Source organism: Populus alba, chromosome 1, assembly GCF_005239225.2.
Source record: "Populus alba chromosome 1, ASM523922v2, whole genome shotgun sequence".
In the NCBI taxonomy this organism is placed as follows: Eukaryota; Viridiplantae; Streptophyta; class Magnoliopsida; order Malpighiales; family Salicaceae; genus Populus; species Populus alba.
In genome coordinates, this window is record NC_133284.1 from 27,136,202 (window position 1) to 27,155,120 (window position 18,919).

The following is an 18,919-nucleotide window of genomic DNA, read 5'->3' on the forward strand; positions in this document are numbered from 1 at the left end:
ACTTACATTGAAAGATCGTCTTTCCATTGTGCCTCGTACTTGAGGGTAAATTGATTCCGCTATGAAGACACGCCGCTTCTACGATGTGAAACAGCGCTGGAAGAGGCAGCATCAGTTGACGGCGCAAGTGGTGTAGGTGCCTCTTTTTGAGAGGCACCTAAGAAAATCTCTTCCTCGCTGCTAGATGAACTTGATGCGACTGGACGTGAAGCTCTGGTTTTCATTCTGTGCATCTAACCAATTTTATATAAATAATTATATAATTAAATTCAAATGTTAAAAAAAATTCAACAGCATCTCCCCTATACTAGGATACTACCCAAATCCACAAACCTACAAATATTAACAATAGCCACAACCAATTGACCCAATCTATACTAATTATTCCAACATATTCAATTACTAATCCTAAGGTAAATTCAACATTAACAATTACAATTCAACAAATTATTCAATAATTATGCCAATACAAACAAAACAATAAATTCAAAATAAATAGAAACAATTAAACACAAATCATGCAATAATAGAGTAAAATTAATAACTCTTCCAACATATTCAATTACTAATTCTATGGTAAATTAAACATTAACAATATTAATTCAACAAATTATTAAATAATTATGCCAATACAACAATAAAATATATTCAATAAATTAAAAAAGAATTATAAACTAACAATTAAAAACAATGAAAATAATTAAAAACAAACCATGCAATAATAGAGTAAAATTACTAATTATTCTAACATGTGCAATTACTAATTCTAAGGTAAATTCAACATTAACAACAAATATTCAATAAATTAACTAATAACAATTATGCCAATACAACAATAAAAAATATTCAATAAATTTTTTTTAAAAAAAACTACAGACTTTAGGGAAGAAATATGCATACCTTAATAATGTGTTGAAACAAAAAATTTATCTACATTACAAAAAAAATTCAACAAAACATAAAACATAAAAAGCATAAAAATAACTATAACTATAAATAAAATAAAATGAAATAGAAAAAAACACATACCCTTTAATGTGATGAAGATTCACAACCAAGCTTGCTAGAGATTCAACAAAGCTTGAAGATTTGAGAGGAAAAAAATCGAAACCTTGAAGAATATTGGGTGAGAAACAGAGGAGAAGAAAAAATGAACTGAAGGGGCGGACGCAAGAACTTATAGTCCAGTGTTACCGATGGAAATATAAAATTATTATTATTTAAATTAAATCCGTCGGTAACTTGCTAAAAATCCGTCGGTAATTTTTAAATTTCTCACCAAATTTTTTAATTACCCTTCATATTTTTCGCAGTCCGTCGGTGATTCCGTCGGTTGCTGACACGGTCAGAGGTGCATTCAATTCACACCCTTTGGAATTCGCACATTCTGTCGGTATTTTTGTTGGTAAAATTTGGCCACCGACAACTTACCAACGGACGTATTCCGTCGGTATTAACATCGATAACGCCGTCGATATGGCCGTCGGTGAATGTGGCATTTTTTTGTAATTATTTTCGAACTCTCTATGAGATGCCGACGGACGACAGTCCGTCCGTATGGACGTCGGTGATTATGGCATTTTGTTGTAATTATTTTTAAACTCTCTGAAGAAATGACTGATCTCCGTTAGTGCATCCCATATTCCCTTTGGCAACAAATCACAAAAAGCTAATGGGATGAGTGTTTGCATAAACACGTGGCAGTCATGACTCTTCATTCCATACAATCTGCAGTCCTCTATGTTAACAAGCCTTGATATGTTCGATGCATGTCCATCCAGAAAACGCAGACTCTTAAGCCATTTGTAGACTAGCAGTTGTGTGTTTTTCTCTAACACGAAGCTTGCCTTTGGTTTTGCGACCCGTGACTCCTCATAAACCAACTCCATATTTTTATGGTTACAGTATAAAGCTATATCCATTCTAACCTTGATGTTGTCCTTTGTCTTCCCCTTCACATCCATGACAGTGTTGAAAATATTCTCAAACATGTTCTTTTCGATGTGCATGACGCCAAGGTTATGGCGGAGAAGATTGGTCTTCCAATAAGGAAGCTCCCAAAAGATACTTCGCTTTACCCAATTATGGGTCAAACCAAAACAAGGAAACTTTTGCTTACCTGATTGAAGGCCAAACACAATGTCACCGTACTCTGATACAACATGATGCAATTCTTCACTGGAATGACGCGGGGATGCAACATCTTTTTCAACTCTGCCAAGAAAGAAATCTTTTCTGTTCTTTCTGAACCTGTGATTAAGTGGCAAGAAGCAACGGTAACAGTAAAAAAAAAAAGTTTTACCTCCGTTTGCTAGCGTGAATGCCTTGTTGTTTTCCATGCAGTATGGACATGCGAGTTTCCCATGTGTGCTCCAACCAGAAAGCATTCCATAAGCTGGAAAATCATTGATAGTCCATATCAAAGCCGCCATCATAAGGAAATTTTGTTTCCTCGATATATCATAAGTCAGAGCTCCGAAGGACCACAACTGCGCCAGCTCATCAATCAACAGTCGAAGACAAACATCTATATTCCGCCCCGAGCTGCTTAGACCAGGTATGACAGTAGATAAAAACATGAACTCCGGCCTCATACACATTCCTAGTGGCAAGTTATAAACTGTGAGTATGACCGGCCAACAAGAATAAGGAGCAGCAAATAACCCAAATGGGTTGAATCCATTTATACACAACTCAAGACGGACATTCCTTGATTCAGCTGAAAAGTCAGGATGCACACTATTAAAGCGTTTCCACGCTTGGCCATCAGAAGGATGCACCATCACACCATCAACTGCATCATGTGTTTGGTGTCATGTCATGTGCTCAGCAGTTCTTGGTGACATGAATAACCTCTGCAGTCTAGGTGTGATCGGGAAATATCTAAGTTTTTTATACGCCACTAGAGTCTTTCCCCTGCCAGTTCTGGGTTTGTAACGGGAATGCCCACATGTCATGCACTCGGTCATCTCAGTATTTTCAAGGTAGTATAACATGCAGAAGTTAGGGCACATGTCAATTTTCCGGTATCCTAAACCGAGGGGTTTCATCATGGACTTCACATCATAGAAATTATCTTTCAGCCTGTTCCCTTCAAGTAAAATGCTTCTTGCCCAATCAATAATTTTGTTATAACCGACCTCACTCAGCCCGTGATCTGACTTAATGGTGAACACATGTGCCACGACCGACAATTTACTGTGGTCTGTGCAGCCATCCCATAATGGTTCGTCAGAACTTTCAACAAATCAAAAAACCTAGAAAATTCTAGGAATAGATGTTGTGAAATTAATAAAACCCTGAACTCCATTACAATAATCCATCCTCCGCAATCCTTGGGGTGAATCTAAATACATCCATGAACGATCATCCATGACTTCTATCGAACCTCTATAAAATTATGATGACATCATGTATTAATTAACTAAGTTAGGTAAATAAACTTGCAAAAATATTACATTACCTCGAGATTATCCAACAAACCAATCACAACTTCTCATAAATATTAAATATTCATTATCATTTATCAACGTCCATACAAATTAATATATATAAATTAACAGAAATTACCACTTTGCAATACCATCGATAAAACTTAAAAAGGACTCATTAAGCAAGCTATTAATTATTTCAAAACAGAACATGCAATTCGGTAATTCCACAAAGTTTTAACAATTTACAAACAAATACAATCTTAAAAAATCTAAAACAAACCATAACAAATATGAAATTATACATTCATATACTACAAGTTTGTTTAAGAAGTAACAATAAAACACGTACATCTACTAAAAAAAATACATATACTAAAAAAACAATAAAATTGACATTTAAATGTTAAAATTTAAAGAGATAGAATTATTTACAAAAATTGATAAAATCAGTCGGTAAATCAGAACATGGATGTTGTGACCACAAAACTTGTTGTGCTGAGATGAGGAAGAATTTTGTTTGGGAGCGAGGGGGGGCTGATTATTTGCAGATGGGGAGAGTTAGGATTAGAAAGAAGAAGGAGAAATAGGGGAGAAGAGGGTCGGCAGAGGGGTCATACATTAACTTTCACCGATGGATTACATCTGTCGGTGTATCCGTCGGCTATTCTGACGGGAAAATAGACATGTCACCGTATGGACCAGCTTTTCAAATCCCTCGGTGATTCCGTCGGTATTGTTGACGGTGAACCGGTCACATCAGCCGTACGAGTCTGCCATTTCAAACTCGTCGGTGAGTCCATCAGTATTTTTGACAGTGAACCGGTCCAATCACCTGTATGGGTCGCCCGTTTTCAATCCGTCAGTGATTCTGTCGGAAATATCACCCGCCAAAACCTCCACGTCAGCGACCCGCCTTTTTTTTCTTTATTCCGAACTTTCCGTCTGTAATTCGTTGGTAATTACGGACGGAAAGTTTCCGTCGGTAATTTCAACCTCAAATTACCGACAAAAATATTCTGTCAGTGATTTCGTTGCTATTAAGCGAATTTCTAGTAGTGTTTTGAGAAAAAAATATTTAATTAGTTAAATAGTTTCTATTTTTGCACTAGATTTTATACATAATTATGTTTTAAATCTTGGATTTATTTATAAAAGCTAAAATAACAAGTTTTGTATTCAAAAAATATATTTTTTATTTATTTTACATGAAAAATTTTATCTTGCAACAATTTTAAACAAAACACATGTTTTTTTAAAATATATTTTTTAAAAACCATAATTAAAAAATCTTTTTTTTTTTTCAAAAATGCACAAGTATTTGGTTTTTTTTTATTGACATATTTTATTTCTTAATATGATTTCGATGAATTAAGAAAGGCTTTTTTAATACAAAAAGTAGACATCCAGCTAATAATCATATCTTTATCCATCAAAGAAATAAGTTGTATTAAAGGGGGAAAAAAAAAGGTTGAATCTAAAAGAATATGCTCATGGAATTTGCAAGTAGAGGTAAACATTAATAAAGTAAGTATATTTTGGAGCCTCGAACATGCCCTGGAAATCAAAGTTGACTTTAAGCTCCAAGTCTTTTTCCAATTTTTTTTTATTGGAAAAGATGCACGTCCGGTACATAAAACAAGTTTACATATTATTTTTTTTAAAAATATAAAAAAATATTAAAAATGTGAATAATTTTTTTGGTGTTATTAAACTTAACCAAGTTAGTTAACCATGAAAATCTCCCAACTTAACTTTTTATCTAACTCGAGTTTCCAATTAAACCACATGAGATCTAGTCTAACTTAAATCGATCAATTTCATAAGTCCAAATGCAACCTTTATGATTGATAAAAATATTATTTAGCTTAAAAAAAAACTTTAAAATAACAACTTTTTTCAAAATGTCCATCTTTCATCCCTTATAAATAGATCTGGATTTCATGGTTAGTGGAGCAAGAAAACCTGGTCTAAATAACCGAAAACCAGCCCCCCTAGTTTTTCTTCTGTAACAAGTTCTCTCTCTCTCTCTATCATGGCCTTCGACCACCACTAAAATCACCATCGATTTGACTACCATCATCTCTATCAACCCAACTCCTCACAGGTGGCAAAAAAGCCACCTTGAACTCCTCTCTCTCTCTCCTCTACATGCTTTTTCTCCTTCTTCCCACAGCTGATGCTGACCACCACTCCTTCCTCCAGCTCCACCTTAAGCCACCAACACATTCACCCACCTCACACCAGGCCAATGACACCAACTCCATCTTCTTTACCAGGTCATCTTCCATTTTTCTCTCTTATTGTCTGCAACTACGTAATTGTATGCAGAACGTGAACTATTGTTCACATTCTGCAAATAATTAACCTTTGGAATGGGTCAAACCTGTTCTAGTCTAGCCCATACAAAAAACAAATCAGGATGTATATTTCCAAAATTTCCAAAAAAAATCAAAAATCCTTTCAAAAATATTTGTGATTTTCTCGCATGTTTTTTATACTAATTTTGCATAATATTAGGGTGTATATTTACACTGTAATATACAGATCTGATATTAGAATACCAGGTTTTCATTGAAATATTTCTAAAAAAAAAATAAAAACAAAAGGATCTTAAAAAATTTAAATTAATTTCCTCTTAAAAAAACAGAAAAAAAATATTTTTTTTCATGCATATAGTCAGATCCTAAAAAGTTTTCCAAGCATATTTTGACAAAAAAAAATTTCATCTTTCTCATTAAAAAAAATGAATGTCGTAACCAGTTTATGATTATTCATTAGGATTTGGCTAAAATGTCAAAAAACCTTTACCAATCATTTTTTTTTTTATTAGGGTTTAGATGTAGACTTTAATATCTGTGGGGTGTAAAACTACATAATAGAGTATACCCTCATATATTAAAGATCAAAGTGTAAAATAAATGCGATGCTAAAATTTAAACTTTATAATGGTTATGATTAAATCTGATGAGATAGAGACTCTCTCATGAAGGGAGATCTATTTTAGACCATAGAAAATACCAACTAATAGAAACCTGACAAAGAAAAACAATTAAATAACAATGCAGCTTACCTTAGATAGGGTACACTTAGGATGATGCGTCTTCCCCTTACACAACTAGTCTTTTACCTAGACTCTCACAGACCATAGGTTCTTAGTAACCATAATATTAGGTAGCGATTCCTAAATCTTAATTATAATTTTATAATTAAATCCAAAACCCTTTTTTCCCCAATAACAATACCTTCTCTGAAGGCACGGTAAAGCTCGCCAACACCTCAATCCAAGTGAGGTCCTAGGTAGACCGGGCGTCGGGTTAAGCTATCAGTTTTGACCGAGTTTAATAACGTTATTTGAAATACAACACAATACTAAGCAATCCCTATTTGTCAATAACCAATTGGTTCAATGTTGGTTTGGCACTATGGTAGCTTTCGCTTTTAAAATTGCTTTTTGCATGAAAAACATAAAATTTATGTTTTTAGAAATTTTTTGATATTTTGATGTGTAAATGTCAAAATTAAAAAAAAATTAAAATCATTTTGATGTATTTTCAATTGAAAAGAACTTTTGAAAAGTACTCTACACCACATTACCTGTTAGAAATGGTTTATATAAAAAAAATTATATATGAGGTCCACTCATATTTAGGACTAAAAACCATGATGTTTTTTTTTTTTTTAAATGACATAGTTTGGTAAAGGTTTTGAGAAAATGATACAAGTTAGGAAAATATTTGCTATGAGTTTAGGCTTGGTTTTTGGAAAATAAAAAAAAATTATTATTTAGTCTTTGTCTACTATAAGTAATTCATGAACTATGAATGTTTTTCATGAACCATGAATTCTTTCAAAAATTTATAAATATTCATGAATTCTTTTCATGAATTATAAATATTAATTCTTGAACTCTGATCATTTATTATAATTAATAAAAGATTCATGAATTGTGAAGATTTGATAGTATTTTGGTTTTCAAGTTATATAAATAGGTGTCTCGGATGGGTGAGAAATTATCCAATAATCTTTTTAGTGTTTTTTCCCCTCTTTGTTATTGTTTTTTTTAAAGACGTATCATTCCTTTTTTTTTTCTTTTTGTTCTAGAGTTTAGGTTCAATATTTGTAAAGAGATGTTGATTATTATTCATTTAAGTTCATTCAATCTTATTTAGCCGTGTATCTAAAAAGAGTAAATTATTAGAATCTTAAGAAATTTATCAAAGAAAGTCCGTGTGCATTAAATGAAAAGTAATAAAATTTTAATAACAAATAATTAATCAATGATAATAATAAAATTTTAGATTATATATATTCTAAGGACTTTAATAAACAAGTACTCTAAATTAATTTCATTTAAGTAAAATTTCAAATATTGTTTAGTTATGATTGTTTTTTATATTTTTTACAAGTTTATATATTTACGTAATATGCACTTCAGATCTCTATATTGATTGTATGACCACCATATTTTTATATATTTACATTATTATATACCAAACGAATCTTTCCTGCGGACGTTAGACAACATTACCAAACATACGCGGTGGTGTCGGATTGCCTGAGAGTAAAATGGTCCCAAATGTAAGGACTAAGGAGTGATAGCCATACGACCGCCATGAATGCCGTTTTAACCCAAAGAAGACATGACCGAGAGAGGTTCGGTAATAAAGAAATGCCTTTGTCGTCATGTCTTCATATATATATATATATATTTGCTGCAGTTTCAGTCCAACCACTAATTTCAACAGCAACGGAAACCACCCACATGGCCACGTGGTCCGGCCTCCCATTTTACGTTACAATTTACACGATTAACACACCTTTGATAATTTAATGTTATCATATAAGACTAATACATTACGTTACTTTCACAAAATAAAAAAATAATCGAAGAAGAAAAAAAGCCTTTGAGTCAACTGTTTAGTTTTTTTTTTTTTTTTTAAAAAAAAATTATTGTATTGTTTTTATCGCACGAGTAACACACCATGCATCCATTTTTTTGTTAGTATTATGTAAAGAAATACTTATTCCAAGTCTCATTTGGTTAGTTTTTAAATAATTTAGAGTGAGTTGTAGTTTTTTAGCTTCTTGTTATATTTTAAAATTTAAGATGAGATATGATAATAAATTGTGTTGGTAAAACTAAATTGTATTTTTTTTTCCCAACAAAAACTATTAAATCTAGATTGACCCAAATCATATAAGTTTTATTTTAAAAAATTAAAATAATATTAGTGTTTTTAAAAAAATAAAGTTAAATCGGGTTTTGACTTAACTAACCAGATCAAACTAAATTAATTTTAAATTGATTAAAAAAAACTATACCCAAACCAAATTTAATAATTATTACAATAGCTACTGCAAAATTTGTAAAGTTTTATTTGCATTTTCGAGCACTCAAAATATAATCTTGTTATTTATTTTATTTTTAATTTTTTATTGGAACTTTTTTTTTTATCTTATCCCCCAATATTTTATTGATTAGGAATTTGCTAATGTTTTGGATTACAAGTTTAAAAGATTGAACCGAGTTAGTTTAAATATTTTTTTTAGTTTTTTTTAATTAATTTTTGTCGGCACCATTGTTTTTTATAAGATTATTTCAATATCATGTGCTAGATTACATGTTTTATGTGTTAACTTAGTTTTACTCGAGATATTTTTTTAATTTATTTGTTATTATTGTTTTATTATATTATCAAATTAATTAAGGTATAATTATTTTCTCTTATTTTTTAAAAAAACATAATTGTCTTTTAAAATTTTTTTAGGTTAAAAAGAAGTTTGTTCCGACATGAGGGGCCATGAATATAATATATATCTAAACATCTTAACGAGTAAGAGTAGAATAAAAATATAGTAGATACACATGAGTCATAGACACCCGTTGCCATCCTATTATAATTTAGAATCAAACCCCAAGTGGCATGTTAGGCAAACCCAGTTAAGCAAAAATCTGAAGACGTCAGCAAAATCATCAACATATCGGAGGCATATTTCTTTCCTACTAAGCTCCTGCCAGCCAGCTAACATCAACCATTTGTTCTCGCTACTTGCATTAGTAGACGCGTGCTTGTGTTGCTGTAACCAAGTAAATTATGGCAGTAAAATTAAGACAGGTAGAGTAGAGTACAGTAGCAGGCAACCATTTGTCTGGATGCAGAGGCCAGGAGGTGATCGTCATCAACAAGGTTACTTACTATAAATCATCAAAACCAGTCTCACTCATTGCCGTTTCCTTTGCCTTATCCTGCCTTTCCAGTCATCTCAAAAGCCGATTCTAAAGCAATAATTTCCAGCCTTTCTTGCTTATCTATCAGCCTGCCTCTCTCAGTCCCCATATTTTAAAAGTCTTGCTCAAGTATATCCTCTCTCTCCTTCTAATCATTGTTATTATTTTATTTGTAATTATTTATCCATTGTGTAAGATATGTTTTCTATGTTGAATTTGAATTGAAACTCGTCTTTGACTTTTTTACTTATTTTTTTTATCTCTCTCTGAAGCTAAAAGCTTCCTTCTTTTTATACCACAAGAGCCTTTTCTTTCCTTCTTTCCAGTATAATTCTTGGGCTTTTGTTTTTGGAAAAGGTCCTATCTTTGCTTTTTCATGTGTTAGTTTTTGTACAATTTGATTTGGGTTTTTGTTTTTCGAGGTGGGAATTTGTAAAGTTGGCAAGAACTTTGAGTTCTCGAGTTTCTTGAACTTCAGTTATAGTTTCTTATTTTTAAACAATGGTGTTTCAGAGGAAGATTCTGTTTAGTTGTTTTAAACTCATTTTTTATTTGTTAATTATAAACTATAAAGTATTTATTTAGTTGCTTTTATAAGCAGTCTTTGATTGACCACTGAGATGTTTCTGGTCTAAATTCCACTTCCGTGGGCATTTTGGTGGCACTGGTTGCAATTGGATTTGAGGTTAATTCACTTAATCTTGATTTGATTGTGTTTTCAGTATCTGTCTTAATTGGTCAAGATTGCAATTGGATTTGAGGTTAATTCACTTAATCTTGATTTGATTGTGTTTTCAGTATCTGTCTTAATTGGTGAAGACATTTTTAAGTTCTTTGTTTTCCCAGTTCAAGATTTTCAACTTAGATACTTGTTTTTTGCCGTTTTGTTTCACCTCCTTCTGGTTTTATTTCTGGTTATGTTTTGGCAACCTGATCTATTCACTGTACTGATAAAATGGCAACTGGGCAGGGTGTTGTCTAGCTTCTCATTGGTTATTATCACTTTGGATTAGTTTGTTTGCTTTCTCATTAGGTTGTTGATGTAGATCTTTTCTGCATAGTATGGCTTCTTTTTTTATCTATCATGCTGTAAGTTCCTTGTGTTCACATTTTATGGCATTTTTAGTCTTTGTTGTTTCTTTGTATTGGTTGATTTGCTATATTAATTGAGCTATACTTTATGGAAAGGTTTTTTATTGTTGTAATCTCCAGAATATGTAATGCAAACCTTAAAATCATCCAGAACCAGCCAAGTCTTGACCATTTCTTCACAATTGGGGATATGCTCAATAGATCCCATTTTTATTGAACTTTATTGCTGTATTGGTCTGTCACTTACACTTTCTTATGCATTTCAGGAAGAGTTAGAAGTTTGCATAACTGCAAGAATAAGAGTGTTTGAACCCATAAACAAAGCATGAGTCAACCTAAAATCAAGCGTAGAGTGGGTAAATATGAAGTGGGAAGGACAATTGGTGAAGGAACGTTTGCAAAAGTAAAGTTTGCAAGGAATTCTGAGACCGGGGAACCTGTAGCCCTGAAGATCCTTGATAAAGAGAAAGTTCTCAAACACAAGATGGCTGAACAGGTCTGGTTAGTTAATTCTTTTTATGGCAAATGTTTGTTTCTCATTGCTTTACATGTCTCAAGAGAAACTGATACTATATGCATTATCTATGTTTGTTTTTCAATTACTTTCTCGTACACTTCTGGAAGATTCTGGCCCTTTTTTCCCTTTTGGATCCTATAGACTTCTTTTATTTTATATATATGCTACCACCTGAAAAAGGTGTTCCAATATTGTCCCAGAATTCTAAAATTGCCGTTGTTCTGACAGATCAAGCGGGAGATTGAGACAATGAAGCTTATCAAGCATCCAAATGTTGTTCGATTATATGAGGTCCCTCTCTTAGTCTTCAGCATTTATTACAAGCTATATGCTGTATGCTTATCCTTAAAATTAGTCTTCCCTTGCATCCTTCTCTACCAAATGGGAGCTAGATGTTTTATGCTTATCCTTATAATTAGTCTTCCCTTGCATCCTTCTCTACCAAATGGGAGCAACATCAGATTTTCTGGTTCTGTTCTTACATATTTTTGGCCAAGACTATGAACAATAATTTTGTTCAGTATCCAGTTGTCCCATTTTTTCCATATGAGTTAAGTTCTAGCATCAGTGTAAAGAATGAAGGATTGTCTTGTATAGAAATAGTGACGGAATCAAGCATGCTTGTAAAAGTTACCTTAAATGACATTTGATTTCTAAATAATTGTTAGGTTTGACCTTGTGATCTTTTTGCCTATTTTAGCTTTGAATTAAACTTTATTTCAAAGAGTCAGTAGCTATCTTAATTGTGTTATGTAAAGCAGTATTTTGATATAAATCTTCCTCTAAGCTTTAGCAGAAAAAAATGTTGATTTTCAGGTGATGGGAAGTAAGACAAAAATATTTATTGTTTTGGAGTTTGTCACCGGGGGAGAGCTTTTCGACAAAATTGTAAGTTTTGTATTGTTATCAAACCTTTTTTTTCCCATTAGTTTATGCTCCACCAGTTTTACTGGTTCAACATCCTTGGTAGAGTTATGGGAATTATATGTTGGGTGCTATTACAAGTACTAGAAATTTGTTGTACACCTGTTAAGGCTCATCTCCTTATCATTGACAATTACAATCTTAGTTGTAATCGTCATGCATTTGTTTTTGTTTATAATAATGCAATCTTGTGTTGATTGGAACCAAAACATTAAAAGGACTGGAAGTTTCTTTTGACTCTTTATTTTCATACCAATTACGGAGCATTTCTTTGCATGCATAATTTTTCTGTTTTAATTCTACGAAGGTAAACCATGGACGGATGAGAGAAGATGAAGCTCGGAGATATTTCCAGCAGCTTATCAATGTAGTGGACTATTGCCACAGCAGGGGTGTTTTTCACAGAGACCTTAAGGTATTCAGAACTTTAATCACCCTGTAACATGTAAATAGGTTGTTTATTTTTGTTCATCATGACCTTCATTGTTCTTCTTTTTTATTGGGTGTTGCAGCCAGAAAATTTGTTGTTGGATGCTTATGGGAACCTCAAAGTTTCAGATTTTGGGCTGAGTGCGCTGTCCCAACAAGTCAGGGTAACTACCATCAATTCTTCATCTCATTTGAAGTCTTATAGACATCATTCTGCCAACCAAGTCCCTATTATGGATATTATCAATTTGATTGGTTCAAAATAACAACCTTCATTAAAGCAGGCTGGGATGTACCGAAGCTTATGAATAAGGAAAGAGGCCTATGCTATGCTTATTCTCGAATACAAGCTTTGCCAATAAAAATAGGCGTGGCAGAAATTAATCCTGTTTAATGCTACTGATAAGAACTATTTCCTTACAGTTACTTTTTTTTTCATGGAAATAATATTTTTGTTGTTTTTTAAAGTCTCTTCTGTGACTCATGCAAGGAAAGCATTTTTTTTTTGTGCTAACCGGTTCTTTTTTGGCAGGATGATGGCCTACTTCATACAACTTGTGGAACTCCAAATTATGTCGCTCCTGAGGTTTGGATGACGGTTTATATGCTACAGTTCTTGATCATATATGTTTGCCTTTTAAGCCTTTGGCACATTTTATACCTCTATTTTTTTCTGTGTTGCTGTTTAGGTTCTTAATGATAGAGGTTACGATGGGACTACTGCAGATTTATGGTCATGTGGAGTGATACTTTTTTGTATTGCTAGCAGGGTATTTGCCTTTCGATGATTCAAATGTTATGAACCTGTATAAAAAAGTGAGCATTTTACAAATTTGATAAAACTGTTTCTCCCCCTTTCCTGTGCCCTCTGGTTTTCACTTTACTTCTGCCAAATACAGATCTCAGCAGCTGAATTTACTTGCCCCCCCTGGCTCTCTTTTGGTGCCATGAAATTGATAACTCGAATTTTGGATCCCAACCCTATGACTGTGAGTAGTTATGCTTTATTAACATTCCTTGCTTGAGCTTCTGATTATAATACATTTTTCCTGCATCTTAGAATGGAGGAAAAAAGAAAGGATTTCTACGTTAACTAGTGGTTGGCAACTCTTCTTTTCAAAAAGTAAGAGAGAATTCTACCAAAATTTCTCGTCTTAGATGCTACCAAAATTTCATCAAAATGAGTCTCAGAAATTTATATATGATAAATCACTGCAAAGAACGGTATGTGCATTTTAAGTTATGTTTATTCTTTTTCATCATAATTGGCACAAGGAATAGCTGCTCTGATCCCAATGCTGCCATAACACTGTTGTTGGACAAAATAGAGCCTATCCAGTTTTCATGCTAATTTGTTGCATCTATACTGTAAATAGAACTTTATGTAAAAGCTTCCCAGAGTCTAGGCATGTGAATGTTGTGTAACTGAGATTAAATCTTCAGAGATTTGATCAGGTAGCAAGGTTGGAACACTGAAAGGTTGTTACTGCAGTGGATATCATTAGGATGCCTGGACTACTTCTCTAATCTGCAAGTGATGTGTAAAAAGTGTCATGATGTTTGCATTACCTAGGTCAGATATTGCTTCTGATTCTTTGTGTACTGCATATGCATTGGCTGCATCAAGCATATGCTGTTAGACATTTTTTTTTAAAAAAAGTATGTTCCAAGAAGTCTGGGATTTTAAATACTTTAAAATGGCCTCAATGCATGGAAATATTAACATTACTCACAACTTCATATTGTTTTATAATTTTTCTCAATTTACTATTTGTTTTTATGGCAGCGCATCACCATACCTGAAATCCTGGTAGATGAATGGTTTAAGAAAGGTTATAAGCCTCCTGTGTTTGAAGAGAAAGAGGACACCAACTTGGATGATGTTGAAGCTGTTTTTAAGGACTCAGAAGTGAGTTTAAGATGAGCTTTTTATACTTGAACTAGCAAAAAAGTAGTACACAGATTGAAGGAAGTTAACAATTTCTTGCACTTCTTGACAATATTGTTTATTAAATCTTACTGTTGTCCTCGCAACAGGAACACCATGTAACAGAGAAGAAGGAAGGAGGAGCAACCAACAGCTATGAATGCATTTGAGTTAATTTCTATGTCTAAAGGACTAAATCTTGGGAATTTGTTTGATGGAGAACAGGTTTGTTTGTTGAAAGGCCTTTCTTTTATGTCATAACCTTTAAAACCTGATTTATTGTATTCCAGTGGATGATGCATGTTTTTAATGCAAGTACATTAAACATCAGCTTCCTGCTTCTGTGGAAATAAGAGATGATGGTGACATGTTGTCACATTCTTATGCGGACATGGTCTGGTAGTCGGGGAGTGCATCTGTTTCTTTGGTGTTGTGTCTGCATGCTTATGCAGCTGTATGCCTTTCCTTGTTTCCCTTGTCATTTAAATATTTCAGAGATACATCAACTTGCCAAATCATCAATACGTATGATAAATGTTATCACCTATGAAGGGATTAATCAGTGTTTCAGAGTATGAACCAATCCAGGATCTCTTACTGCATTGAGACTCTAGTATTGTCCATGTGTTTATCCATTCGAGGCGTCAACAAGAAAATGGATCATTAATTATTTTTTGAAGTTCCTTCCAGATAATTAGAGATATCCAGCTTTGTCAATTATAGTGAGATTATTATAGACTGTGAAATTAGAAGCCTCTGTTATGAAAGCAGTATTATTCTGCACTATCAACAAAGTAGCATTGGCTACCTAACAGCATCTGAGTTGTTTAAATGAGGATTTCTTTCGCAGCTGATAGGCCATATGATAGGTTTATAATGTCAATTTTTTTGCAATTCCATTAAATATTGGAGCTCGTATGTTTATGATTATATGACTTGCAGCAGGAATTTAAGAGGGAAACGAGGTTCACGTCTAGATGCCCTGCCAATGAAATAATTCACAAGATCGAAGAAGCTGCCAAGCCCCTTGGTTTTGATGTCCACAAGAAAAATTACAAGGTAACAAATTCATAAAGTATTCATTATTCGATTGACAAAAATTAAAAAGGTCTGAGGTAATGCTTACAGCTATCGTTGTCTTTCTCAGATGAGGCTTGAGAATGTGAAGGCTGGGAGAAAGGGAAACCTTAATGTTGCTACCGAGGTCTGTGACAAACTTATCATTAAACTTACTAATGCTGCCAAAGTCAAGTCCATAGTTATTTTGTGGAATTAATTCACAGTTTCATGCATTTCAATCAGATATTTCAAGTGGCACCTTCGCTTCATATGGTTGAAGTGCGTAAAGCAAAGGGAGACACTTTGGAGTTCCATAAGGTATAGTTTCCTTCTCTTCCTTTTCATTAATTCATCCATTTGCATCTTGCTCTTGTTAAACGAAATGCTACCCAACAACCAATAGGTGCATGCAAGATTTGTCATTTTAATTATATATTGACAATGTCTTAGATGATTATCCTGAACCAGAACATCCACAGTTTGTCCCCTCTCATTCAAGTTAGAAACGGTTTATATTTCCGTCTTTCTTGTTCCTTGTCTTCTGCAGTTCTATAAAAACCTTTCAACCTGCCTTGATGATGTTGTCTGGAAAACTGAGGAGGACATGCAAGAAACGAAGTAAAAGTTGTGCCAATTTTGAAGTGTACAAGTACTTCCGTTAACGGCACCGATGCAAATGTGCTATATGTGCCCTACATCTTTGTTCCTTTTGTATTTTTCATCTCTTTCCCTGGAAATATTTTCTCAATCCATAGAAGTAGGCGGGCATGGGTTCTCCACTTGTTTTCCTTGTTATTCATGTTGGGAAACATGGATGCTTCTCATAGTCCTGTTTCTTTTTCTCATTTTCATGGGGTGGTTTGTTTTCCTCTTCGATAGAAAGATTTCAAATTGATGAAAGTACTGTAATTCCTGTTGCTCCTTTTTCTCGGAAACTTTTCTCAGAAGAAGATTGTGTTTACTATTGTTTCCATTCTCCATGTCAATTTCTTATTTCTCCAGTATCTTTCTGATGTTCTTAGTGCAACTCTTTTCCTTCCAAATTTCAAGCCATCGAGTTTCCATGTGCTAGAGCTGGCCCAAGGGGAGCTTGTAAATTATTCTTCATATTGTTATGTTCTTTTTGTCCTTTTCTTTCAAGGGAAATGTGTATCTCTGTAATCAGTGGTCTTAAACTTCGACAAGGAAGCCAACGCCACCTAGTTTAGGATCAAGGCTGCTTGTTTCTCGTGGGAAACCGATGCCGACTAGTTTAAGGATCGAGGCTCGGAAGATATGATTTTTTTTGTAAGAAAAAGATTAAAAACTAGTATGTTAGAGCATTTCTGTTTAATATGGTTTTATGTCTGACTCAACTAAAAACTTACCGAGTTTAACTTAAAAGAAAGATGGAAGATATGATTCTTTTTCAAAAAGGAAAAAAAGAAGATTAAAAACTGGCATGTTAGAGCATTCGGTTTATGTCTGATTTAACTAAAGTTTAACTTGAAAAAAAGTTGGAAGATGTGGCTTTTTTAATTAAAAAAATCTAGAACTAGTATATTAGAGCATTCGGTTTGATCAGGTTTCATATCTGATTTAATTAAAAACTTGGCCCAGAGAAAGCTGGAAAATATGATTTTTTTTCAAAAACAAATTAAAAACTAGGATGTTTAAATATTTGGTTTAATTGGGTTTTATGTCTGATTTAACTAAAAACTTGATGGATAGAAGATAAAAAAAATTAAAAACAAACTAGCATGTTAGAGCATGTGGTCCATGAATATATATATATATATATATAAAGAATGCATGATAATATCCTCAATGTGTAGGCATTGATTCCAATTTAATGCAAAAAATTGACCAAGCTATAGCGATAGGAGAAGAGATCGTAACCTGAAGAGGGAAAGATGGAAAACGTTATCGTTATTGTCTGTGGCTGATGCGAGCAAAATTCTCCAGCAGTCCTACTCTCACATTAATCATGCAGATTAATTAAAATTGACTTGCTCCCTTTTCATTTATTTATTCTTGTTGACGATTGAGCTATTGTCTGGAGAGTAGTTAGGCTTGAAAGAATAGATCTACACCGAATTGGAAAATGCATGCAGGATAACTTTTTTTTATTATTATTATTAATTTAGATGTTCGGGTCAGTTTATATGTATCTCAATTAATTTCAAATATTTTAAAGCTAATGATTATGTAAGTCTCCAATAGTCCTGAAGTTTATAGGACTCGAACTGGTGAACTCTTAAAAACAAATCTAGAGTCTAACCAATTAAACTATACCCCTCAAGATTACATGTAGGATAACTTTAAGATGCATGTATGTTTTTATTCCCACATTATCATTCATGTCTTTAATATTAGTTATTAAACTTGGTTGGACTAGTAGATAGATTAATCCGAGAAATTCAAGATACAAAATCTAATTCAAATTAAATTTTAAGCTAAAAAAAGAAGAAGATATTATTCTTGTAAAATTTCATTAATCTAGTAGCACAAATTTTGTTGACTTAATTTTAATAATATTTAAAATAATAATATTTTAATAAAAATAATTGATTTAAGTTAACTCAATAATTCATATATTTTTTAACTGAATAAGCTCTAAATCAAGTCTCGTAACTTTTGTTAAAATCTAAAGAATACAATGTGAAGAAAAAAAAAATCTCGTGAATGTATTAGCTCGAAGTCATGATCTTAAATAATCCATTTTAAATCCAAGAACATGTTATGACCTTCAAATCAAAATCTAATCAAGATTTTTAGTATAGTATAATAGATATTCCAGTCTCATACAGTCAGCATGCAATCAGCAATAATAATTTAATGTATACTGGATTCATCATATTCTAGGCAAAGTAGGAAAAATAAGGCACCATCCCTTCTAGAATATGCACGAAGAAAAATAAGGCACCATCCCTTCATGTCATATTCAATTAAATAGTTTTTTTTTTTTTTTTTACAAGTATAGTATTAAGTTGAGTGTTTTATTTTCATTATTTTTTTTTAAAATGATTTATTGTACATAAATTCATAAATTATTTTTAATATTTTATCTACAACATATATTTGATTGCTAAAATTAATAGGGATTTTCTCAATTATTCTCTTGAAGTTTGCACAATGAGATTTAACCCCTCAAGTTGTCCTTCCATAAGAACATTTTGGGAAAGCTAAATATAAATTTTTGATGGGTTGGGCCTCGTACTTATTTCACAGGCCTCTATTTTAACCCATTATCTAGGCTCTAGCCTAGATGGAATACGGGCTTTGGCCTATATTCTATTTTGAGCTTTCCTACCTGGTCCGACCCAAAA

At 32.8% G+C, this 18,919-nt stretch overlaps 1 protein-coding gene across 1 annotated transcript; it reads left to right on the forward strand.

Moving 5' to 3' along the window:
• The first annotated feature begins 11,021 nt into the window (after positions 1-11,021).
• On the forward strand, positions 11,022-16,584 carry LOC118051927 (CBL-interacting protein kinase 32-like). The gene is given in 16 exon segments (XM_035062707.2): positions 11,022-11,251; positions 11,501-11,563; positions 12,089-12,160; positions 12,504-12,611; positions 12,709-12,789; positions 13,158-13,211; positions 13,315-13,377; positions 13,379-13,441; positions 13,525-13,614; positions 14,412-14,534; positions 14,663-14,688; positions 14,690-14,777; positions 15,498-15,611; positions 15,700-15,756; positions 15,855-15,929; positions 16,159-16,584. Coding segments are annotated over 16 exon segments (1,323 nt in total). The 5' UTR covers positions 11,022-11,080; the 3' UTR covers positions 16,234-16,584.
• Positions 16,585-18,919: the final 2,335 nt, after the last annotated feature.